At 35.3% G+C, this 24,198-nt stretch overlaps 2 protein-coding genes across 12 annotated transcripts; one reads left to right on the top strand and one right to left on the bottom strand.

The window, feature by feature from the left end:
- Nucleotides 1-291: 291 nt before the first annotated feature.
- Nucleotides 292-8,775, bottom strand: LOC100803631 (CDPK-related kinase 4). The gene is made up of 11 exons (XM_003522485.5): nt 7,964-8,775; nt 6,305-6,435; nt 6,048-6,089; nt 5,812-5,920; nt 5,624-5,702; nt 2,092-2,388; nt 1,845-1,954; nt 1,616-1,720; nt 1,337-1,399; nt 744-911; nt 292-669 (listed from the first exon to the last, which is right to left on the bottom strand). The coding sequence occupies exons 1-11, from the start codon at nt 8,504-8,506 to the stop codon at nt 523-525; spliced, it is 1,794 nt and encodes a 597-aa protein (XP_003522533.1). The 5' UTR covers nt 8,507-8,775; the 3' UTR covers nt 292-522.
- A 6,262-nt stretch (nt 8,776-15,037) lies between these two features.
- Nucleotides 15,038-23,478, top strand: LOC100792159 (uncharacterized). Of its 11 annotated transcripts, none has more exons than XM_041015036.1 (16): nt 15,038-15,506; nt 16,395-16,445; nt 16,531-16,737; nt 17,058-17,156; nt 17,261-17,316; nt 17,404-17,515; nt 17,611-17,790; nt 18,934-19,203; nt 20,100-20,312; nt 20,396-20,599; nt 20,692-20,808; nt 21,344-21,637; nt 21,728-21,826; nt 22,129-22,592; nt 22,710-22,742; nt 23,143-23,478. In XM_041015036.1, coding segments are annotated over exons 1-16 (2,532 nt in total). In that variant the 5' UTR covers nt 15,038-15,374; the 3' UTR covers nt 23,144-23,478. The 11 variants fall into 11 exon arrangements, with proteins under 11 accessions (XP_040870970.1, XP_040870967.1, XP_040870966.1 ...); XM_041015033.1 differs by having other exon boundaries at nt 20,683-20,808; XM_041015032.1 differs by having other exon boundaries at nt 16,531-16,761.
- The last annotated feature ends 720 nt before the right edge of the window (nt 23,479-24,198 follow it).

Below are 24,198 nucleotides of genomic sequence, written 5' to 3'. Positions count from 1 at the left end.
GAATGAATACAATTACAACGTAACATAAGAAATCAGGTAATCATTTACGAGCACGTCTCGAGTTTTGACTAGTGCTAAAACGAGAAACGTGCATGGTTTTCAACAAGGATTTTTTTAGACCAAATAGATAATATTCACAAGGCATGGAAGAAATTGATCCAAGTTCACCGCCGCATTGCACTACCTAAACCTTCTTAAAAATACTGCGGCATTGTTACAATACGATGAAGTTAGACCCATACAGATGCGTCTTTAATATTCACACGAAATGTTACAAGAAAGCAAGTGGCATTTTGGCTCACAAGTAAAATAGGAGATTTTTGCTTTGCACCGCAAATCACATGAGGAACAAAACAAAACAATATGTTAGCTCTGTTTTTCCATGATCCACTCCCGAAAACCCCCCGAAAAAATTGCTAAGACCCTCCGTACCATTTTTCCTTTCAATTCAAATTAAAGAAAGAAAAAAGACACAAACTAATTTCAACAAATATAATAATAATAATAAAATCTCCCTTTTAGTTATACTAGCTGTCGGTGTCTTGTATTTGAACTACGCATTGTGACACCATGCAAAAACTTTGTATATCCGACCAAGCTGAGTTTTCCATCAGATTTTCTGATCCAATCACCCATTAAAGAGTAGGCTGATGGAACCAAATTCATCTCCTGAGAACATTATCAGAAGGTTAGTAGGTTATTAAACAGCTTTTAAGACAGCATTAACATCAGAATGTGCAAACCTGAGCCAACTCCTCAACTGAAATGACCCGGTTTCCTGTTTCCTCAAAATACTCAAAAGCTGTGGTAGCGATTCTATCCCATTCTTGATGAACTTCAAGCTGATATACACTGATTGCAGCAGCGCAAAACTCTTCGAAGTCCATTTTTTTATAGGAGAGTGGCTCCATCTTGTTTCAAGAAATAATCATTTCAGGTTTTCCATATTATAAATGTATGCAAACAAAACTGCACTTTCATGAGGAATAAAACAGATATTATAGCATTTTACGATACAATCCAAATGAGTAATAGTGGCACTGATCAACAAGGAATGTAAGATTTTGCTCTTGTCAAAATTAATCAAAACCATCTGCATTCCTTCCCGCCACCTATTTTCATTATATACCGGTCTCAAGTAAATGTGCAGGCAATTCTGGTTGCAGCATTTAAAGTCCCCTTAAATTCATGCAACTTCTTTTTAATTTATTATAAGATCTACCAGTCCAGACATGGCACATTATAGATTGGGATCATAATGGCTACTAAAACATTAGAATGGAGAGAGCTGGAAGAAAAATAAATACATGTAAATCACAAATCAAAGATTACTCACCAAATTTAAAATTTCAGGGACCCTTGACTCCTTCATGGCATCAGTTGCATTTTTCATGAGAGCCTGTATTTCTTTTGATTCAGTTTATAGATATTTTGGAAACAACAGCAAATAAAACCAAAACAGAGTTTAAACCATAAAAGATAACCTAAGGCTAACAGATAACATATTTACATTTTATACAGTTAACAGATAATAATATAGCATATCATTGTTTAAGGAATAAGAACATGCCTTGATGTCACATAGAGTATATAATTGCAAAAACCATGAACTTACAACTCTAAAATTCTCAAGTAAAATGCAGCCATCTTTAGGCTCCAAGAGGTTAAACTGCGCTCTAAGGTATATTAGCTCGTCTTCGGTCAATGCTTTCGCAAGAGCCTGCATCAATATAAAGAAAAGCAAATCAGACAAAATCACTCTTGTTCCATTGTCCCCTACCCCCACCAAAGAAGGGGAGGATATAATGTGCATTTATTCTAATGGAAGCATAACAAATAACTACCTTCAATGCTGCACGTCTCAAAGGTGAGGCACGCACATATGACTTTACTAACTTGTATATCAAAATATCTAAAGGAATAGCATTTTTTTCGTTTCTCAACCATGGGTGAGCTGCAAATATAGAGGAAACTCTCCATTAGCAAGCATCAAAGAAAAAGATTTAGGAGTGTGAGAGAGAGAATTTCAATGACAAGCAAATTCTTATGTAGTTAAACAAGGTCTGGGCAAAACATTGAAATGAAACATACCTAAAGCTTGAGCAGCAGTCATCCTTTTCCTGTGGTCCTTGTTCAGAAGTCTCTTCACAAAGTCTTTAGCTTCAGGTGATATGGATGGCCAAGGTGAATCATCAAAGTTAGGATTCGCTCTCAAGACAGACCGGAAAATTCCTGATTCAGTGCGTGCCCAAAATGGTCTACTTCCACATAACAATATGTATGATATAACCCCAATACTCCATAAGTCTCCTTCAACACTGTAAGATCTATGGAGCACTTCAGGTGCAACGTAGTAGGCACTGCCAACAATGTCATTGAGGCGTTGATCTGCATGTTTAGTAGAAGTCAGTGCTGGTAGTCAAAAAATTAATAAGAGGATATCACTGATTACAAGACAATAAATGATAACTATTTATTTCAAAACTGGAGGCAATCCTAAACAGAGAATCAATGCATGCCCTGAAATTCATCTAAACCAGTAAATTGGTGAAAAGCCTTACGCAAACAAACTTGTACAATTATAGCAGAGCTTAAAACAAGGAAATTCTAAGCGTTGGTAGGAAAGAATCAATCTATTCTTAATATGCCTACATGATTTTGACCAATGTAGAGAAAAAAATAGCAATACAGATATTGGCAAAGTTTTCCAACGAATATTCCCCTAGCCTCTTTGTCAAACTAGATCAATACAATCTGCAAGAATATAAAATGAAAGGGAGAAAATAGTTGGTTTTAAATGGAGTTAAATGTGCTTGGTAAGAGTAAAAATTGGAAGGTGGAAAATGTGAAGTGAATATGGGACTGTATGAAATGTTGGGTGTGAAAATTGACAAGGCAATTTGAGATAGCACATCCTCTGTTTTTAAAGACCTCTTCATTCCTGCCAAGCTGTGAGCTCTATGCCACACTTAAAATTGGAGTGTACATTCTCAACACACCAGGTGAGAACAGTATATCATAGTTAATGTCTTTTTAAGGGCAAGCACCATGCAGGAGCTCCCAAAAAGATAGCAGAAACAGAATAATATGAAAATATGAAAAACAATTTCAATTAAGTATTCAAGCTAGAGGATTATTTAATAGCTTCCTTTCTTCAACAATCATCAATTTGATCATCCCAACATGTGTAACAAGAAATTATTTTCTAATTGATAACTGCGAAATTTGGGTTTAATTGATAGTCAAATTTGACTAAGAATGATTAGAATTCCTCTACTTTATTGCTATTTTCATGAAATAATGAGGATTTTAATATCATTTTAATTCTTGACCAGCAGGATTCAAAAGAAAGAAGATTAAAGTGCTTTGGAGGAAAATTGATGCAAAATTTGAAGAAAAAGCCTTGAAGAAAAGCTGAAGATTGGGACAGCTCATTTAGTGCACAAGACAGGCCTAGGTTAACCCAAGTTTAGCGCGAAGAAGACCCACGAAGAAGTCTAAAGGCGCTTAGCACGAAACCACGCTAAGCGCGTGATCACCGACATGCTCGCTAAGCCTAGAAGGCCCGCTTAGTGAGAGGTGGAGTGAATTTTAAGCTACCTCAGACCTAAAGGAGTAGGAAACAAAGGAGAAAGACGTACTGAGACTTAGAACTCTCTAATAAATCCAGTCTGAATATCTCAACTAGTAGAAACTGTCTTTCTATATCTATTATCGCCTTCTACTCCTCTATCCATCCCTCTTCTTCTATCCCCATCAATCCCTAAAGTGTAAAGTCTCTCGTGACTAGGAGAGACTAAACCCCATTGTTGAGAATCTAGCGGCCAAACTCTTATAATGTAATTCTTCCCTACTATCTATTCAATGCAATTTTGGTTTTTATTGTTCTTTTCTGTGTTTTATTGTTGCTGATTGTTTAGGAAGTAATGCATTGAAAAATGGTTATTTTCTAAAGAATCAGGAAAGGGCATCTAAATGAAGTATGTCTAGGAATAGAGTGATGTTTGTTTAGCCTATTTCATGCATTCTTAATGCGATTTACTATTATCTTTGCAAAGGAAGTTGAGAGAGAAAATATATAAATTAGTTTCTTCATGTGGGAAACCAGAAATCAAAGATAGAATATCATAATAAATGCAGGTAAAAACTGGGATAACATTAGATAGAGAAAAATTATTAACATTAGTAGTTTAGCATGCTAGGTCCCAACACATTTGCATTCTGAATTCATCTTCCGCATTCAAATTATTGTTTAATTTCCTTATCTTTTTTATCTTTTACTTCTGCCCCCTAATTTTTCACTTACAATTCTATCAATGGCTTCAAACTTGGGTTTGTACCAATCTAAGTAGTCCATGTGGACTCGACACTCGAACTTCCGTTTTATTTTACTACTTGTGACAATTTGATTCACTTACCAATGAGTTAACACTCACATATTCGGTTATCATAAAATTAAATTTCATTCTCTCGATTTAGTTAAAAAGTTATGGAGAGGAGTTCAACCTAAGCATCCAAATAAAATTATGAAAATCAGAAGCATAAAGACATACGCATGCAAACATGCTTACCACATGAACATGTCTGTTTTAGATTTTGAGGTGTTTCACATGGCCATTTGTGGAAGTTTGCACAGTTCAACAAAATTGAAAAGTGTTTGGTTACTCCTATATTTGTTCTCAACTTACCCAGAAAAAGACAAATCAATTATTTTGGAAGAAATGACCGTTAGCTTACATGAGAAACAAAAGTAGAAACAAGTAAAAACAAATGGGTATAGTTACTGAAATAACCTCATATCCATGTGGTGTCTTTTAAAACTAAAATAATATTGTGCCTTTGATAGTAATTTGATTTGATATATAAAAGTAATTTTACTTTTACAACATCCAAACATCAATTCTTCTAAACCTAGTTTTAGAATATCATTCCCAAACACAGATTAATAATTTAACATCAATTTCACTTAAAGCTTTATTAAACCAGTAATATTTAAGGCAATGAAAAAACAACAGTGGTCAGTCATCAAAATTGCTGAAGTTAAGAGAAAAGCAAGCTTTGCTCAGAATATGATCATAAAATTGGAAAATAAATCAAACTAAAGGCCTTAGAGGAACAGAAATGACATGATAAATAAGATCATCCTGTTCAACTCTACTAGTATCTCTGATTATATGATGTCGATTTTGTTTCTGCAAAAAGAAACTAACATATAGAGAAAACTAAATCATACTCTCAAGGAACTACAAATTGTATCAGGAATCAATGTTAAAATTAAGATATTTATCAGATATTTCAATCAGATGAAAAATATTATTAAAAATTCTCAGGCATCTTGCCTTCTTCGTTACAAGTGATAAAAATCAATTTTAGATATTTATTCCAAATTAATGACTGATGAACTGTGATATGGTAAAATATCATTAATCCTTCATTATACTGTTTCAATATCTCACAAAATCTAAGTGTTAACAATATTGCACAAAACCTTATGATAATTGATTCCTTGGTTATTCTCCGGAAGATTACATGAGTAAATTCAAAGGACCATGCTAATGCATTGAATACAAAAACTTGGATACAACTTGAGACTGACTATAGTAGGTTGATTTAGTCATATTACCTGGCCTAACAAAATCAGATAGCCCAAAATCAATAACTTTCATCACAGCATCCTCTTCTTTCGAGACAAAAAGAAAATTCTGCAAAGCAAAAAATATTAGAGGGGTAATTGTACAAATATAAAATAGCTCATTCATTGAAAGGCACAACCAAATTATTCTGAGTAGCTCAAACTTCACAATGACATACCTCTGGTTTTAGATCACGGTGAACTACTCCTTGTAGATGACAAAACGCAACTACATCTAGAATTTGTACAAGAATAGCTTTAGCGTCATCCTCTGGGTATCTTCCACCTCTTTAACAAATAATTAACATCAAAACAATGCAGTTATAATCATGTTATTCAAAATCAAACCTCTGTAAGTATGGAGGGACAAAAAAACTACAGACAGTACAAATGAAAAATAGCCTTTCAATTTTACCTATCTAGAATTCTGTCAAGTAATTCTCCACCCTCACACAACCTGCCAAGAACCAAAAAAAAATCCCAATACTTCAGAATAGATGTCTAAAACATTTGTAGATATGTACCTACTACCCAAAGATAAAATCTGCTCATATTATGAATACTCTTAGAAAAGCCACCGTAAACCCTAAACCCTAAATTCTATTATACCCAATAACTTCAAAAAAAAATGTATGCATATAAATGTTAAGAAATAATTGTTTCTGCACATACTCCATAACAATGTAAACGTTGTTGACATCCTCAAATGCATCATAAAACTTGACCAAATTCTTATGTCCAGATAAGGCTTTCAACATTTTCACCTCCCTCCTTACATCTTCGATTGCAATTGCTGAAGTCATCTGCCATACAAAAATCAGTTAATTACGGTGTTCTCAAGCAAGAATTTTAAGGTGAGATTGACAAAAGCTTGAAAATCAAAGCTTAATTCATGTTGATGGATGTCATAAAACAAACTATGGAATCTATGACCACAAAATCACAATACATGATTCTCCCACACCAACTAATATTTACTATCCAATTTGATTGTTTGGAAGAAATAGAATAATGAAAAGGTGCAGAAGTATGGGATCAGTTTTTGCCCATACCCTTCCCATAAACGTCAGCCATCAGAGGCCAAGCAACTGAAATGAAAATTTTACATCACCTGAGGCCCATAGGGCTTGGACTAAAAGGAAAATTTTTATAACATTCATCCATAGTCAATAAGCTTCTGTTTGTTGCCTTTCTCCAGGATATTAATTTTCTTCTTCATCTTCTTTTCCTTTTAAGCATATCTGCTATCTCCAATTTGGCTCATAATGGAGGATGAAAAACAATACACGACCAGTTCACAATATGGATTCTTTAAATCTACAACTAAACACCAATATGTTTATAGATGATCTACCAAGGAGCATAAAACAGATTTCATCAAACATGCAAGATACTTTGACAACAATGTCTTGCGCAAACTGCCTGCTCTATCCTTGTGCTTTAACAACAAGGTGCTATAACCACTGAACCTCTACTGTTTGGACCACAACCTAATGGCCATTGATAGAACAAATGTAAAATACCTATAGATAAGTCATAGTCCACGCATAGTCCACGCATAAAAAATAACTTAAGCAAAAGCCACAAGTTCCAGCAACTTGTCATACTATAGATGTTGCAACTTCACCTTTTGCTTACTTGTCCCATTACTTACCACCATTTGTGCCACCTATTCTCAAAAATCTTTTGTAACGCTCCCAAGAAACCAACTAGATATATCAAGACAAAGCACTAGTTGCAGCCAAAATCATTTGTCATCGTCACTCTAATCCAGAATCTCCGTTAAAAAAAGTGTCCAATTGACATAACGAAATGATTTTCATTCTATACTTTCTAATTCCATAAATTCTTCTAGAAAACAGGTCTCCATGGTATTTTCCTTTCTGGTACAAGCACCAGCTTAGAAAATAACAATATCAACATTTAGTTTAATCCCTTAAACCAAAAAGCAACCGCGATCACCTCCAACAAAACCATTTGGAATTTCAGTGCCCAACTACCACCACCTCAGCAGGCTCCAATTCCATAACACTATCAATATATCCGCACAGAACATATGTTTACACAAGGACGAAAATCGAAACAAATGCAAAATCAGTACCATACATAGACTGCAAAATTGAGTTTCCAAATCCAAAAAAAAAAACACAATTAGTCAATCATTAATCACACGCTAGATGAAATTCCAGTCAGAAACTGATCCTGAAGAGACCAAGAGTCAACGTACACCATCTCCAACTCTCCAAGTAAAAAAAAAAAACATCACACGATCTTCACAATCATAAAAAAGCAAAATCATAAAAAAAAAAAAAACATAACAAGACTTCTCACCTTAGCTTTGGATATGATTTTAACAGCAACAGATTGTCCCTTGAGGTCACCCTTCTTCCCTTTGGCCCAACACGTATGACCAAAATGCCCTCGACCCACTTCCTTCCCCAACTCGAACTTCGCCCCAAAATTCTTCCCATAACCGAAGCTCTTATCGAGCGACCTCTCACCCTCGCCGCCGCCACCCTCCCCCTGCTCCTCCGGTATGGGCCCCTCCTTCGGCTTCGCCTTCCCCTGCCGCCGAAGCAACGCCGCCATGATCGGCTTCGCCGGCGATGGCGGCGGCAGCGGCCACCGGAACTTCCTTCCAGGCGTCCTCGCCGGCGACGGCGCCATGCCCGCCGGGAGGGGACTCGGGAACGGGCTCATGGAAAACGATTGCGCCGGCGTGTTCCTCCCGGGAGTTGCGGCGGAGACCGAGCTCCCCGACGGCGGCAGCGGAGAAGCCGCCACCGCCGCCGCGTAATGCGGCGGCTTGGGGGCGTGATCGGCGGGGAGCGTCTCGTTGTTGACGGCGATGTTTTTGCTGCAGCAATGCCCCATGGAGGTGATCGGAGAAGTCAACAAGAGAGAGAAAGGGAAACGCGTCGCCGGAGAAATTGAGTGTAGAGAGAGAGAGAGAGAGAGAGAGGAAAGAGTAAAAGTAGAAGAAGATGGAAGAAAGGAAAGAAGGAAAAGAAGGGAAAGTGTTAAATTTGTAAGGTCAGAGAGTGGATTAATTTAAGATTAATACGACACAGTCCAACTGTATTCATTTATGTGTGAAAGTAAATTGCTTCCTTCGTTGGTTGGATCTTTCAGACACCTTCATATCATGCCTTGTTTCTCGATTTTCAACATTTATATGAACATGCCTTGCTTTTTGTAATGACGGTTTTGGATTTTAGCTCCTATGAGTAAATAACGTTAGTCCTTGGAAGAAAAAGTTATTTGTTGATATTTAACATGGAAAACGTTAGTAATATACTACTTTTAAATATAAAATTAGTAGTAGTAATTTCTGTGAGTTTTATTTTTTATTTAATGAATTTCACTCTTAATTTTATAATTTTTAGTTTTTATTAATAATAAAATATGTGCTAGAAAAAAAAGTTAGATAATGAAGTATATAGTTAACATTCATCCTTAATATGTTCATAATTTGTTATGTATATATACGTAATATTAATCGTCGTCCCCAAAAAAAAAACCGTAATGTCAATCCTCCTTTTTCATGAATAATTGTGATTATTTATTTTATCTTCTAAAGAAGTACATTGATCATTTTAAAAGAGTAAACTTCTAGAATTTCAGTAATTGATATGTGTGAAACAATTAAAAAATATTTTATATGATTTTTAAAGTAACTGATATAATATAATATATTTTTTACGGTAGTTAATAAATTAATATATATATATATATATATATATATATATATATACACACACTAATTTGTTATTGAATGAAAATGGAAAATGCTATCAATGCATTATAATTAATTTCTTATTCTTTACAATACTTTTTATTTTTAAATTGGAAAATAAAAGGGCCCTGTTATTTATTTATGTTTGGGCAAGGTCTAATTAGTTAATTATAAGATGGATGAGAAATGTACACGCATATACGGTTACCTGTTTTGAATGTTTGTGTGTAATGTCCATATATACATACTTGTGTAAGCTGACAAACAATGGTTTTTATGTCAAAAAAGCAAACCAAACCAGACAATGTCAATAGCCTTAGAGGACGGGCGAATATACGAAGGATTTTCCATGAAATTAAGCCCCGTTGCTAAACATCAACTTCTATTCTTTATATGGTGTTGAAAAATGCAAACATTTTCTTTGATCAAGGAATCGCATTACCAAAACATTGACGCTATGTGCTTAGGATCGTAAACTTTTTGTGCAATTATTGTTTTGGTCACTCTTTTTTCTTCGGTCTTCTCGTGGTTACCTCTTTGGTTAGGACAAATAGTAAATGATGATAGTGGAGCATTCAAATTGGGGTTTGTTGTTGTTGAACTACATTTATTGTAATATTCAAGGGGTGAAGACACTTGGATGCACTAATCTTTTCGGATCATCAAATCAAAATTTGCAATGTATTTCAGGGAACATATCTACCGTTTGGGGGGGAAATTGTCATCTGAAATTTTTTATGAAGGTTGGATGTAACGTACTAGTACTACCATTTAATGGTCATGGTACAAATTCAAAATTTTAAAATTAGTGTTTTAATGGTTTTTTTTTGGGGGAGGGGGGGTAAGCATTAGTGTTTTAATGGTATTTTTATTTAATTTATGTACAAATATGTGTGTGTATATACACATAGCCCACCAAAAGAAAATGTGTGTATATGCTTGATTTAATTTTGCAAATGGTTTCTGTGTGCATACTTTTTCTATTTCTATAGTCTACGCTACGGGGTTGACGAGAGGGCAAGTTTTTTTTTTTTCTGAAACACGCAAAATATTGTCACCCTGCATCGGAGTTGACTAAATAATGTCTCTCGAAATTACGCTATCTTAGAATTGGACTTTTTCTAATGTTATTTTATAACTTAAAAGTATGTTTTCTTTATTTATTTTTATGAAGAAGAAGAAAAACATTCTTTTTTTCCTGCAAAAGATTTTTATTTTTTTATATGTACCATGAAAACTTATACCTTTCGATTTATTGTATAAAACTATTATGTAAACTCTGAAGTATATTGTCATGATTAAAACTAGGTTGAAATTTACACACACAAAAAAACTGTGGCGAAAATATAAACCTTTATTTTAACTGCTACTCTAAAATGCTATTTTAAGAAAAATAATGAATTCGAAAATGTGGCTTGGTCACGAAATTTGGCTAAGTGAAATAGCCATTTTAAGAAAAATAATAAATTCGAAAATCTAGCTAAGAGAAAATTCTGAGCTAAGCTAAAAGCACTTAAAGTGAAACTTTTGATGGTGTGTATAAAGGATTGTATGCCACTTATAGATGATCTATATATTTGGTCCTAAAACGAAAAACACCTAAAGTGTAGAAGGGGAAGTTGGTCTCATTGCAAAATTAACTATTCCTTTGAGTGTAGAAGGCTTTCACGTGGCTTCAATGTTCCTTTTTCTCCATCTTCTTCCCTCTTTCATGTATTTTGCAGCTACCTATGAAAATAGATAACCAAATCCTTTCTTGTTTAAGTTAAATGTAATCAAACCTCACTCATATATATTTTCATGGTTTGTTGGTGTTTACATTTCTCTTGTGTTGGGGTAAATGTAATCAAATCATGTTTGAATATATGTTTAAATTTCTCTTATTTTTCCAAGTCAATGTTTTACTTTCATACTTAATACTTGTTATTTCAAAATACTTATGCAGTTTGTCCTTATGATGAGATTGTTATTAAAAAATATTTTTTTATCTTGAATTGGAGTAAAATTCTTAATGAATATTATATCTAGGAATAACACTTGATGTTGGTTATTATTGGATCATAAAGCTTAAAGCAAATTTATTTGTTAAAGTATAGGCTACAAAGTTTGTTTGTCTCCTAACAAAACTCACCATTGAGTTTGAGAAATGTGATAATTTGGTTCTACACTTAAAGAGATTGACATTGAAATCTAAATAACCAAATGAGGGTTTTGAGAAATAATCCATTACAGTCTTGCAGCTTGTCTCAAAGTGAATATTATCAAAACCAAGTTCAGCAACCCAAGAAATGGTGTGATGGAGAGCCATGGCTTCAACTTCTAGTGGTCTCACTCTACCACGCATGACAATGGTCTTTGTAGTAACAAGAAGCCCATGCTTGTTGTGAAAGATAACGCCTATAGAGAATGAATTTTTATTTGAAAATAATGCAGCATTTACATTGCATTTTATGGTTCCTTGACTTGGAGGTTGCCATGAAGTTGCAACAAATTGTTTCGGTGGTACAGTTTAGGGTGTTCTAATCATTTTTCATTCATAAAGAAAGTGAAGAGCACGAGATACGGTCATAGATGTTGGTTGCTTGATATTTCTCCATATTTTGTCATTTTGGCTATTCCAAATACACCAAAGTGTAATAGCAAATATCCTTTGTTGTTAATGTAGCATCTTGTTCAACACATTGAAGACCATATCGTTGATACCTCCATATTGATGGGTGATTTGTTCCATGAAATCCTAAAGTCCAACAATTATCCAGTGTTTTTTAGCATTGTCACAAGCTACGAAATTATGTCATTCAGATTCAAAATTATCATTACATAAAGCACAACCTGCATGACATATTACACCATAAGAAAGAAGGTTGTTCTTTATGGGAAGACATCATTTGAGGATCCTTCATAGAAAATGTTTTATCTTTGGAGGGATATGCAATTTCCAAATGCTTAACCAATTACCTAAACACATAGATGTTCAGAGTCCTAAACATCCTCCATATTTGAGTGGTAAGATGTACAAACAAAGTAATTATTTGATGGAGTAAATTTCCAAGTCAATTTATCTACTTTTATGATATTTAAAAGATGAAGCTTTTGTATGTGAGCTACATCCGAGAGAGTAATAATAAGATCAATTAAAATTTTCCTCCACCCACGCGTGTTTGGAATAAAAAAAAAGATCAACCACATTAATGTTCTTAAAACCCAATGATGATGTAGAATAAACAAAAGGGGTAGAATTTGATTTAAGCCAATGTTAGTTCCAAAGATTTATAGAATTACAGTTCCCAATGCACCACTCTATGCCTTGGCCGAAAAAAACCTCGTTTAGGTCAGTGTTGTTGTTGCCACTCAACCTCTATTTTTTTGTCTCTAGTTGTTATTTCTTGTGAATCAAAATTCTCAATTTGCATGTCATCATTGTTTAGCTATTTGACTGATGTTGAATTGGGTAAGGATTGTTGTGGGGTTAATTGCTAATTGGAACCAGAGGCATTCATTGGCTCGTTAATTGTGGCAACGAAATCAATAATAATTGTGGGATCAAGAGCCATTTTTGGTTTTGGTGCAATCAAAGTAGTATTTTTGAAAATATCCACCACTAATTTATTGTGTTTCAGGAATGCGTCATTGTTGGTATTTATGTTGTTGGATCCACCATAATTGAATGCAGATTGGTGAATGTCAGAGCTCGTCGACAACGTCCATGGTTCCGAGCTTCCTCTTTCGCGAAGCCACTTTGCACCACCAATATTGGAAGTGAATCATGTTTCAACACGAAGAACAAAACTCTAGCCTCTTAATCCATCATCAACTTTCATGGTCTGAATTTTCCTACAACCATCATCAACATGTCCAATTAAATCACATGAGTAACAAAAATGGTCGTAGCTTCTCGTATTCGAAAATGACCTTCTTAGCCTTGCCTACTGGCTTTTTCAGTTTCATGGATCTAGTAAGGGGCTTGCAGATATCCAGAAGGACTCTTAATCTCACGAATGACTGAAGAAAGTTTGAGCTATTTTTTTCATCGCAATCCAAATATTCTCCAATATGGGACATGAAGCCAATGAGTAAGTTATGAATTTGAATCTAGAATGGGACTGTGAATAAAAACACTTGAACAAGGTTTTCTCCTTCTTTGTTAACTCCTAGAATTAGTAGGTGCTTGTTGAAACTCCATAGACCGCCTTTTTCAACTTTTTGGATGTTGCGATGATGGCAAAATCTAAAGAAGAACAAGCTAGGTTTGAGTTTTGAGATAGTAATCCCTTGTAATGGCCTCCAAGTTGGGTTTTGATAATTCTACTTGTATGAAATTGGCCCACTAGACACGAACTCATGTTTATGGATTTTTCATTTGAGTTCTCAACTGGGATTTCAACCTCCACACTCCATCTTCAATGGTTAGACCCTCCATGAAAATCAAGTGTCAAGGAAAAAATTTCAAGAAAAGGTTTGAAGATGAAACTAAGTACAAAAAAAAAAAGGGGATAAGGACCTAAACAAGATCTCTCACAAAAAATAGGTTCAAAAGCTCATAGGGACACCTTCGCTGGGAGAGGAAACATCTCACAAAGAGAAAGGGAAATAAAGTAGCAATTACAAGCTTGAAAACATAAATCCAAACACGTACGACTTTAGATAATATTTGTCCTAATATGTTTTGGATTGAACTCAAAGATTATCACTTTTTTTAGGGTGCTGCTCTTTACACTCCATTTTTGCCCTTTCACATTACTCAACATTTTCTTTTTGTATTTTTTTAATGAAAATATCTTTCACAAAAAAATAGTTTTCACAATTAAAAAGCAAACAAAGACCAGTTTTCTTAATGTAGTTGCGTTGAACTACACTATGGTCATTACAACCATATTTGATTGTGTTAGTTCATAGAATTTAGTATTTATTGTAATTTTCATAACCACAAAAAGTTCTAAAAAATCTCTTTAACAACGTGTTAACTTAACAAGAAAGTGCTAAAGAGGTTATTATACATAACAAGTTTGAACACACAAGCAATCCATGAATAGTTCTTAATTTTCAAGCCACAAGTAGAATTGTTAATTCCAATAGTGTTTGACTTTGTGATTTTGTTGATACAAAGCCTCATAGCTTAAAGTAAAATGAGTTATTAAACTCACTCTCTAGTAGTTGGGGTGTGAAGTGTAATGCGTTGGGTGAATCACACCTAAATCAAAGAGATTTAGAGATCATATACGTATGATACTATACAATTGCAATTGACTTAAAGGAATTAACTGATTCTATTTATACTAACAAAATATATCTACCTTTTTTGGTAACCTATACCTTAAGAACAATTAAGTGTACTTTACTTAGAGTAATTATGTAACGAGTAACTTTTTGAAAAGTTTTCCAAAAAATGTATAAATGGGTTGTTAAGTTATTAGAAAATACTTCTTATGAAGGAATTTGATAGATGCAGGATTTCAACATAAAGAGTAAAATGTCATAGTGTGGAGTCATTAAAAGTTAACAATACAAAGTGTTACATGAAGAGTAGCAAGGGGTTTGCAAACAACAACCACTCCATATTTTTTTTTTATGGATTAATAAAATGGGCCATGGAAGAAAAGAAGAGTAAATGAAGTGACCCAAAAGGAGAAGGCAACAAAAAGAAAGTAGAATCCACGCGTTCGCGGGAAGCGTAAGGCAAAGAGAGAGATGACATCCACGGAGTGAGAACGCCTTATAAGTGGTGTTCACGCCGTGCCGGTCGAACTTTGTCACAGCCAATCATTTCTCTCTCTCTCTCTCTCTCTCTCTCTCTCACAGTCCAACACCAAAACCCTTCCTCTTCTCAATCCCCTTTTCTCCCTCCCAATTCCCCTTATCGCGCCTCGAAACATCTTCAATTTTAGGGTTAGGGATTTCTTCCTCTTTCCATTTCACCTCTCTCTCTCTTCTTTTTTCCCTTCTACACTGAGACTCCCTCGCCCCACTGGGTGCTGACGTGGGCGCACCCTCGCCGCTTCTCGTTCCATGGAGGCCACGGCTGCCGTTGCCACTGCCGCCGCCGTGCGCGGTGCCTCGCTCCAGATGCCGCCTCCTTCGCGCAAAGAGTGGCGCGCTGTCGCCGAGCACCATCATTCTGCCCGAAACCCCGACGACGAGGTACTTGTTTGGCGTTGTAACACTTCGCATTGTCTCATTGTGTGGTTTGGGGAATGATGGAGAGGATGTGCGTTTTTAAAGTTCAGTGCTTTACTTTGTTAGCGATCAAGATAACGAGAGGTTTTCTTTTAATCTATTTTTAAGTTGATGTTTTATGACAGTTTTTAGTTCTTACAGCATCAATTTGGGATTAGGGTTTAATAATGTCGTTTGACGCGAGTAAGTGTTTTTTTTTTTTTCTATCTTGTCGTTTTAAGGTTAGGCGTTCGTGGGTTTTGTCGATAATGTGGCCACTAGTTTAGTTTGCTTATGCTTACTTCTCCAGTATGTGTGTGGAGCGAAGCATGTCGATTTAACTGGTTTTAGTGCCTATGATTTTTCCTACTGGGATTCAACTTCCATAAAAATTAATTGAGTCGCGGTGTCTAGTTTTTATTTTTATGATGGCTTCTGTGGTTTTGAGATTTGATTTCTGGGAAAATCCTTGTTTGTCTATTAGACCCAAGTTGTTTTTTTTTTTTTTTTTCAATGTCGTGTTGTTAAGGTAACATACTTGATTCTTTCAATTACAATTGAATTGAGTGGCTTTTATAGGTAATCAAAACATTAAAACACTGAGCCCTAGCCATGTGAACATAGTATGCTTTGTCACTCGAATTTAGTCTGATAAAGTTAATGTTAGGTAGAATGGGCCTCATTTGATGTTGATGTTTAACGTTACAGCCTTACTGGGTTTGAACTCTTGGTTTCATTTACATACTTAAAAGGTTGTTGGTATTTAAGTATTCAAGTTTGATTGATCATCTTTATGTCTTTGGATGTGGTACTTATGACTTTTTTTTCTTTTGTTATTTGTTTGGTTGATAATGGTCATCTGCTTATGTGCAGGAGTTAGACAATGCCAAACTAGGGCAATCAGACGAGAGAACCATATATGAGGTAAGGTGGTGGTATGAGAATTTGCTTTTTAAATTTAAGGAATTAAGAACCTGAAAATGATTTTCTCCTGTTTTTCAAGGTGCAGCAAGGAAGAGAGCCTCTTGATGTTGATTTTTGTTCAATAACAGTGGATGGAGCTCTAGACAATGATATTTTGCAGCAACAGCTACATAATGTTGTTAGACAAAGACAAGAACTACTGCAAATGGAGATTGAACTAAAGGCTCAAATGATTGCTAGAACTGAGATAATGGAAATGCGAAACACCTTTGATGCTCAACTCAAGGACCATGTTAGTAATGCCAACAAGTTTCAGGTTGTAAATTCAAACTGTTAAATGTGCATTTGGACTCCTAAGTCTGAGTTGATCTATCCCCATCATTTGAAAGAAAATGATTTTTTGAGTTTTTACTAGAAAGAACTACATAGTTTTAAACATTTAATTATGCTCTCTTATAATAGCAGCTATGTAAATTTCTGTTGATACATAGTTTGGTGTCAGATGCAGTGCTGTTTTATTACTGATTGCTAAATGGGACGTTTTATACTTAAAATATCTGTTTTAACTTGCATTATTTGTCTACTCTAAAACTTTTTTTACTGGCTTTGCAGGAGCAACTTTGTGAAAGGGAGCAGACAATTCATGAGCTTGAAAGGAAAATAGAAGAGAAAGACAGAGAGCTGCATTCTATTAAATTAGACAATGAAGCAGTCTGTTGAATTTCTATTTTCCTTTTTTTAAGTTTTGCTGCATGTTAATTGGGTGGGGTATTTGTTATGAAATTATATCCTAATATCTTCAATTATTATGTTAGGCATGGGCAAAACAAGACCTTCTCCGTGAGCAAAACAAAGAACTTGCAACATTCAGGTTTTTCTTTTGCCCAAACGTATTTATAGGTGTTTAGGTTTTGGTTCTGGCCTTCTTTGCATGCTTAACAGGGCAAAACTTTTCCAGAATGGAGCGCGATCATTCAGAAGCTGAAAGAGCTCAGCATATAAAACAAATACACGATCAGCAAGAACATATTCAAGAAAAAGATAGGCAACTTAATGAGTTGCAGGAACAAGTAGGTAACCTCTTCATTTATATAATAATTTGTTCGTTTACAATTTTTTTGATTGATTTGGCCTATAATTAATTAATGATGATTCTTTATTTCAGCATAGGGTTGCTCAGGAGACCATTATGTTTAAAGATGAGCAGTTCAGAGAAGCCCAAGCATGGATAGCTCGTGTTCGTGAGATGGATGTTTTTCAATCAACAACAAATCAAACATTACAAGCTGAATTGAGAGAGCGCACAGAGCAATATAATCAGCTCTGGATGGGTTTTCAGAGACAGGTTGATCTGCCAACCTTTTTTTGCTTCAAGTATTAAGTTTATTTGCTTTTGCACACTCATAATTGCATTTTGTTTTGTGGCATCCTTGTCAATTCCCCCCACCCCCCAAATTAGGGTTGCCAATACGGGCCGGCCCAGCCCATTTTGGCCCACCATAAATGGGCCAGCCCGGCCTGGTCTGCTAAGCAAAACAGGCTACCTTTCCTAGCCCGGCCGGCGGGCCACCCGCCAATTTTTTTTTTCTCTCTCCAGATTTTGTATTGTTCTTTATCGTTGTTGGTAACATCAATTTAGCATTGTCCTTTATCGTTGTTGATAACATCAATTTTGAATCTAACTCGTCTCTTTATAATTTTTTATAACTAAAATAATAATATACTAGTAGTAAGCAATAAAAGAATAAAACCTATCACAAACTTCAATATCTAGAATCTAGATGACCTTGTCACCTTGTGTGCCTCTAATCCCTCCATTTCAAAACTTCCTGTATTTAAGGTTTTTACACAGATTAAAAAATATTTATATATACAAACTTAAACTAAATTATTCTAATTTATAAATCATAAAGATAAACTAAAAGTCCACAATACAAAATAATTATCCAATAACTGTCCAATAACTCAAACTCAATAATAATAATCATAAACATAAACTCAAGACTACTCAATGTCCAATAATTATCCACAAACTCACATTAGCATCAAAGTCAATGTCCACGCTAATTGTCCACAAACTCACATTCAAGCATCAAAGTCAATGTCCAAACTAATTGTCCACAAACTCACATTCAAGCATCAAACTCAATGTCCACAGTAATTGTCCACAAGCATAATACAAAGTTAACAACACAAACACAAATTTTAAAAAAACACTAGCCCTCAGGCTGGCCCGCCGGGCTTGCGGGCTAAACAGGGCAGGCCTAAACGGTTTATGGGTCTCAAATTCCATCTCGGCCCAGCTTTTTTGGAGAACGGGCCGGGCCTTGCCCTGTTTGACACCCCTACCCCAAATGCATATTTGCCAAGTAATGTTCTGTTGTGATTTGGTTTTGAAGATTCTTTGAACTGCATGCTATGTCTTGAAGGAAAACATTGCCTTTGTAAACTTGCATTTCTTTTTTAATTTTTGGTTTGATGGCTTTAGTTTGCAGAAATGGAAAGAGTTCATTTGCATGCTATTCAGCAACTACAGCTTGAACTGGCTGATGCAAGAGAGCGGAGTGGAACTTTCAATGATGATTCAAGAATGTCCCAAATTAATTCAAAAAATAATGTAACTCAGTTTGGACAGGAAAATGGAAGCCAATTTGACTTGAATGGAAGCAATGCTTCGGGTGGAAATAATGGTCTCCTTCCAAGTGAAAGCACTGCTAATGATGGACCATTTGTATCTACAGGCAATGCATCAATCCAGGTTTGGTGCTTTAATTAATTTCTTGATAGATAAACAATTAGTTGTTTAGTTGGTTTTATTCTCAGAAATTTAATTTGCAGCATGTCAAGTCATATGCCATATATTTGCATACTTCAAACATTTTTTAAGAAATGGCAGTTAAAGTTCCAATGCTGTACAATGACTGTTATATTAGTGTCACATCGGTTTTTGTCAGTCATCGGAGCACTAGATAAGTATGTTTTATGTTTTCATCATATTCTCTTTTTATTGTCTGGGATATAGTAAAAAAAATTCCTTTGATGCATTCAAATCTTTCCTAATACTTCAATAAGAGGAGTGCTAGGAACACACTTTCTAACACACATACTCTCTAATTGGTCAAAATTTATTGAAAATTACAAAATCAGGAGAGAATCATTAAATATAATGTGAGAACCCATAAAATTTGTTCATTTTCAATAAATTTCAACCAACAATTAAAGAGTGTGCCAAAGAGTGTGTTCCTAGCATTTGTCCTTCACTAATTAAGACAAGGACATTTCAATGGAGGATAATGTGATGTTATCAATATGCAAGGCTGAAAGTTATATCTATTATTGAGTGGTTTGGTTTGAAGAATTGAGATTGGTCTCATTCATAAGTTTTAATATTTTAGTTGCCAAAGATATAGTCATTGAGGAAGAAGTAGTAGTGCTGGACTGTTAGTGCACAATGCTTGAAAATTATTAGATCTTATCAACTCCTTTAGTATGAATGTACATGGATACTTATACTGATACCTGCCCTTGTTAAAATGAGGAAGTTAACTGTTAAGAAACCAGTTTCTGCTCTATTTTTGTTAATATGATGTGATAGCCATCATGCTGGATTAGACAAACAAATATCTTATCCCTTTTCATAATTTTTTGTTCTAGACTGAACATGTTGCTGGTGTTCCTATTGCTCCATCATCTCTAATTGTCCCACCTTCATACCTCCCACACAGCCAAGTAACTGCATTGCATCCATTTGTTATGCATCAACAAGGAGTTCCCAATTCAGTTGCATCACATGTTCCTCAATCACATGTTGGGCATTTTCACCCAGTGCCGTCAATGTCACCTGTGCAGCAGTGGCAAAATCATCAGGTATAAAAAGAATACCGATATTTAAGCTCTCTGCATTGCTATCTGTATTTAAAATGTCTGCATATTTATACTTGTTTCTTCAGTCTGTGTCAGAGGGTTCACAGGTACCTGTACAGGAACATTCTTCACCATCTCAAACTGATCAACATTTGATGAGATCAGATGCTAAGTTTAGCTATGAAATGTCTGTTAATGGGAAAACTCTTCATAGAGACTATCTGGATGCTCACATCCAGCAAGGTGAGGAGGCACAAACCATGATTTTTTCAGCTACCAGTGAAACACAGGTTAATGATTTGCATTCACTTGTTATTTCCTTGAGATTTGTGTAAAAATACATACTGATGATAATAATTTGAATTTTTCTAAGGTTTCTCAGTCAGTGGATAAGGGTCAACTTGTTGCTTCCCATCAAGATCAAAGCATGCAACAAATTTCTTCACAGTTCTCTGATGCTTTACAATTGAACTCTTTTGAACCAAATGGTGAAATCAAGGTTTGTCCTAAGTTTTTCAACTTTGCTTGCCGTGCTGATCTTTTTTTTTTTTTGTAATCCAATAAGACCAGTTTGACTATTAAGTTTTTGTCTGATTTTTTTTTTGGTCAAATGCTTCTTCTCAAACTAGAAATGGAAGTTATGGCTATCGGTGCTTCATTGTATTCATTTGAAGATGTCTAGATATTTTAGTTGCATGTACCAACTAAAAACACATGGTCCAATTGATAAACCGTTGATTTATAAAAATTCAAATGTGGATAAATTCTGATTCATTTTAAAGACAAACATGAGATTTTTTTAAAAATGTCTTAAAGAAAAGTGCTGAATAGATAGCACTTAAAGAAAGCAACCCTTTGATCTGGCTCATGTTTTGGGTGATAAGATGAAAGGCAGCATTTTCCCTTCTTCAAGAACAGAGTGTATCAAAGAGTGCTGAATAGAAAGTGCTTGAAAATGCAATCCAAAAATTGCTTTTGATCTGGTTCCTGTTACAGCTGAAAAGATAAAAGCCTAATGTTTTTTCTTCCTCCAGGAGCAGAATTCTGTGACATTATCTAATAATGGACCTGACGACCAAGTTTTATTGGCTGAGCAAGCGAGTTCTGCTGCAATTGCATCATCTGTCACAAGCCATTCAGTTAATCATAATGAAATGATTCAGAACAATTCTACTGATTCTGTTTTGTCTGAAGTGTTCACCTCTTCTGCGTTGACAGCTTCAACAATTGCAAAGACATCAGAGATTACTCTCCTCGATGGAAAATCATTATTAGCTTGTATTGTTCGCACTATTCCAGCTGGTGGCCGAATTCGAATTAGTTCAACGGTTAGTGACCTTTAAGTGTCAACTGTTTTCACAAAAAATGGCTGTTTTTCCCTGACTAACCCGATGTAAATTGTGTTACGTTTCAAGCAGCTCCCTAATAGGCTGGGCAAGATGCTTGCACCTCTACATTGGCACGATTACAAAAGGAAGTATGGGAAGCTGGATGATTTTGTGGCTAGCCATCCTGAAGTAAGTTTTGAATTTCAGTTTGAATGTCTAGACTTAAGTAATGCATACAACCAGATATGATTAGGCATAATTTTGATGGATTTCAGCTAGTTTAAAAGTAGATTAAAAGGATTGTTGTTGGATGGAATAATGTGAGAGGAACCACTCATCCATCAAAAACTCAATTCATGCCAACTCTTTTTGTCAAAACTTCCGGCTGTCTAGCAAGTAGCAACTTTCATTGAATTATCTGCATTAACGAGTTTCTATTTATTGATGATGGATTTGCATCACTGTCTGACAGTTACTCTTTTAATATTCAGTTATTCTTGATTGAGGGTGACTATATTCAGCTCCGTGAAGGTGCACAGAAAATGGTTGCTGCAACTGCAGCAGTTGCCAAAGTTGCTGCTGCTGCTGCTGCTGCATCAACTCCTTATTCTTCATACATGTCCACTGTGGCTGTTACACCAATGGCTCAATCTCATCGCATGAAAAAGGCTCCTTCAAATCTGGGGGATGATCCTTTAAAAATGTCAGTTATGCAGCGTCAGCAAACTAATGGTGCACTCAGTGTTGCTGGTGGTCTTTCAAATGTCAAAATTTTGAGTAAATCTAAGGTTTCTCGGGAAATGGACGGCCCTGAAAGTAGGGTTGTGCAGTCTTCTGTACAATTACCTGTTGGCAATGGTGGAAGCATTGACAAATCAAGTATGAGCAGTGCCCAAATCTCAGGCTCAGCAAATGGAAGGCTAGTCTCAAGCTTTGCTTCTAAACAGCAGACCAGGTATGACTCTACATTTTCTGCCGAACCATAATATCTGCTATGATTTGGTTTGTCTATGATGAGAATGAGTATCTACTGAAGAAAGGATGTGTTGTGCTAACTGTTATTTTATGACAGGGCAACTGGTGCTGTGTACCCTTCTCAAAGATAGTGAGTCTTCTTACTTGCACTCAAATAATGCTTTTAATGTTTACTTTTAATTTCCGTGGATATGTTAACAAATTTGTCATTGTATGCTTCGGTTTGCAGCTCTTTGATTCTTACTTTTAAGAATTTATCCTCATTAAATTAAACTATCCTTGCCCAAGACCAATAAGTGTGATTTTCAATTGATCTGATTTTTACTAATACCAAAAATATAATATAAACATGTATTGCAGAATGCGAGTTTGCCGTTTTCCAAATAATATTTGCCGCAAGTAAATACAAATTTGATATAAGTCTGATTTAAATTTACATGAGTCAACTATGTTGCATTTAGTGTGTCCTATGATCTACGTATTAATATACTGCCATGCATTCATAATTCCAATTACTGTTTAATTGACAGGGAAGATGGAAGGGCGTGTTAGATTATCCTGTCTCACCAGGATGCGGATGAAAACATACAAGATTATTTATCGGGTTTGTGGGAGAATGTTTTTTGAAGCATTGACGGAGTAATCTTGTGCCCTGGGCAAAATGTGATTTTAAGTTGCCGGTGCTATCTCCATCTCCAGTTTCTGTAGTAGTTTATTTCTCCCAGCTGTTACAATTCAGTGTGCTTTCATTAATGTGGGCCTCTTGCTGTGGTATTCTTGCTGCATACATTGCATCTGATAAACTGCGATTTTTTTATGAATGCTTGAAAGATTAATCAGCATGGTTAACCTTTTCAGTTTGCAAACTTTTTTTTTATCCTTTCGAATTTAGTAATTCAAATGTCTCTCAGTCTAACAAGATTCGAGGATATGGCCAAGCTATATGACGGTTGCGTATTACGACAGTAATGAGTTAACGTTGAAGTATTTGTACGTAGGTTAAGTTCTTGTCATTATTATCTTGCCACCATATTTGGTTGAGGTTTATTGCCGGAAGAAAAAAACTAATAAAGTGTTGTCCATAGTTTAATTGATGAGCACTTCAAGCGATGTTTTGCATTAGCACTCAGGCAGAATTCTAAACCCTTAAGTCCTTTCTTGTAAACTTTTGAGATCACCTCCCACTTCTTATCTACCTTTTTATTTTTTTAATCTTTGATCCTTAAGCACAGAAATTGGAATTGTGGATTGGAGTTCTTTAATGTTAGGTGGAGATAACACAATATTCTACAAGGAACACAACCCCCACAACATGGTGATGATCTCCATCTAATGTGTGGCGAGAGACTGCATTATACGATTTCACTCTTTATGGTTAAAGATACAAAGATGGAGAATATAATTAGCCAGTCTAAACTCGAAAGCTTTCTAAGGGGGGTTTAAATTAGCTCGTTGTTTTATTTAGGTAAAATTCTAAAAAATCAATTTTTTTTCTGCAAAATGGAGGAATAAAATCTTGGTCCCTATTTAGTAAGAGATGAAAGGTTATTCTACATGTGTCATAAATGCATTTAAGGCACCAACTA

The sequence above is a fragment of the Glycine max genome, chromosome 4, assembly GCF_000004515.6.
Source record: "Glycine max cultivar Williams 82 chromosome 4, Glycine_max_v4.0, whole genome shotgun sequence".
NCBI lineage: Eukaryota > Viridiplantae > Streptophyta > Magnoliopsida > Fabales > Fabaceae > Glycine > Glycine max.
The sequence above is the reverse complement of the archived record's forward strand: the minus strand, read 5'-3'. Positions and strand labels throughout refer to the sequence as shown.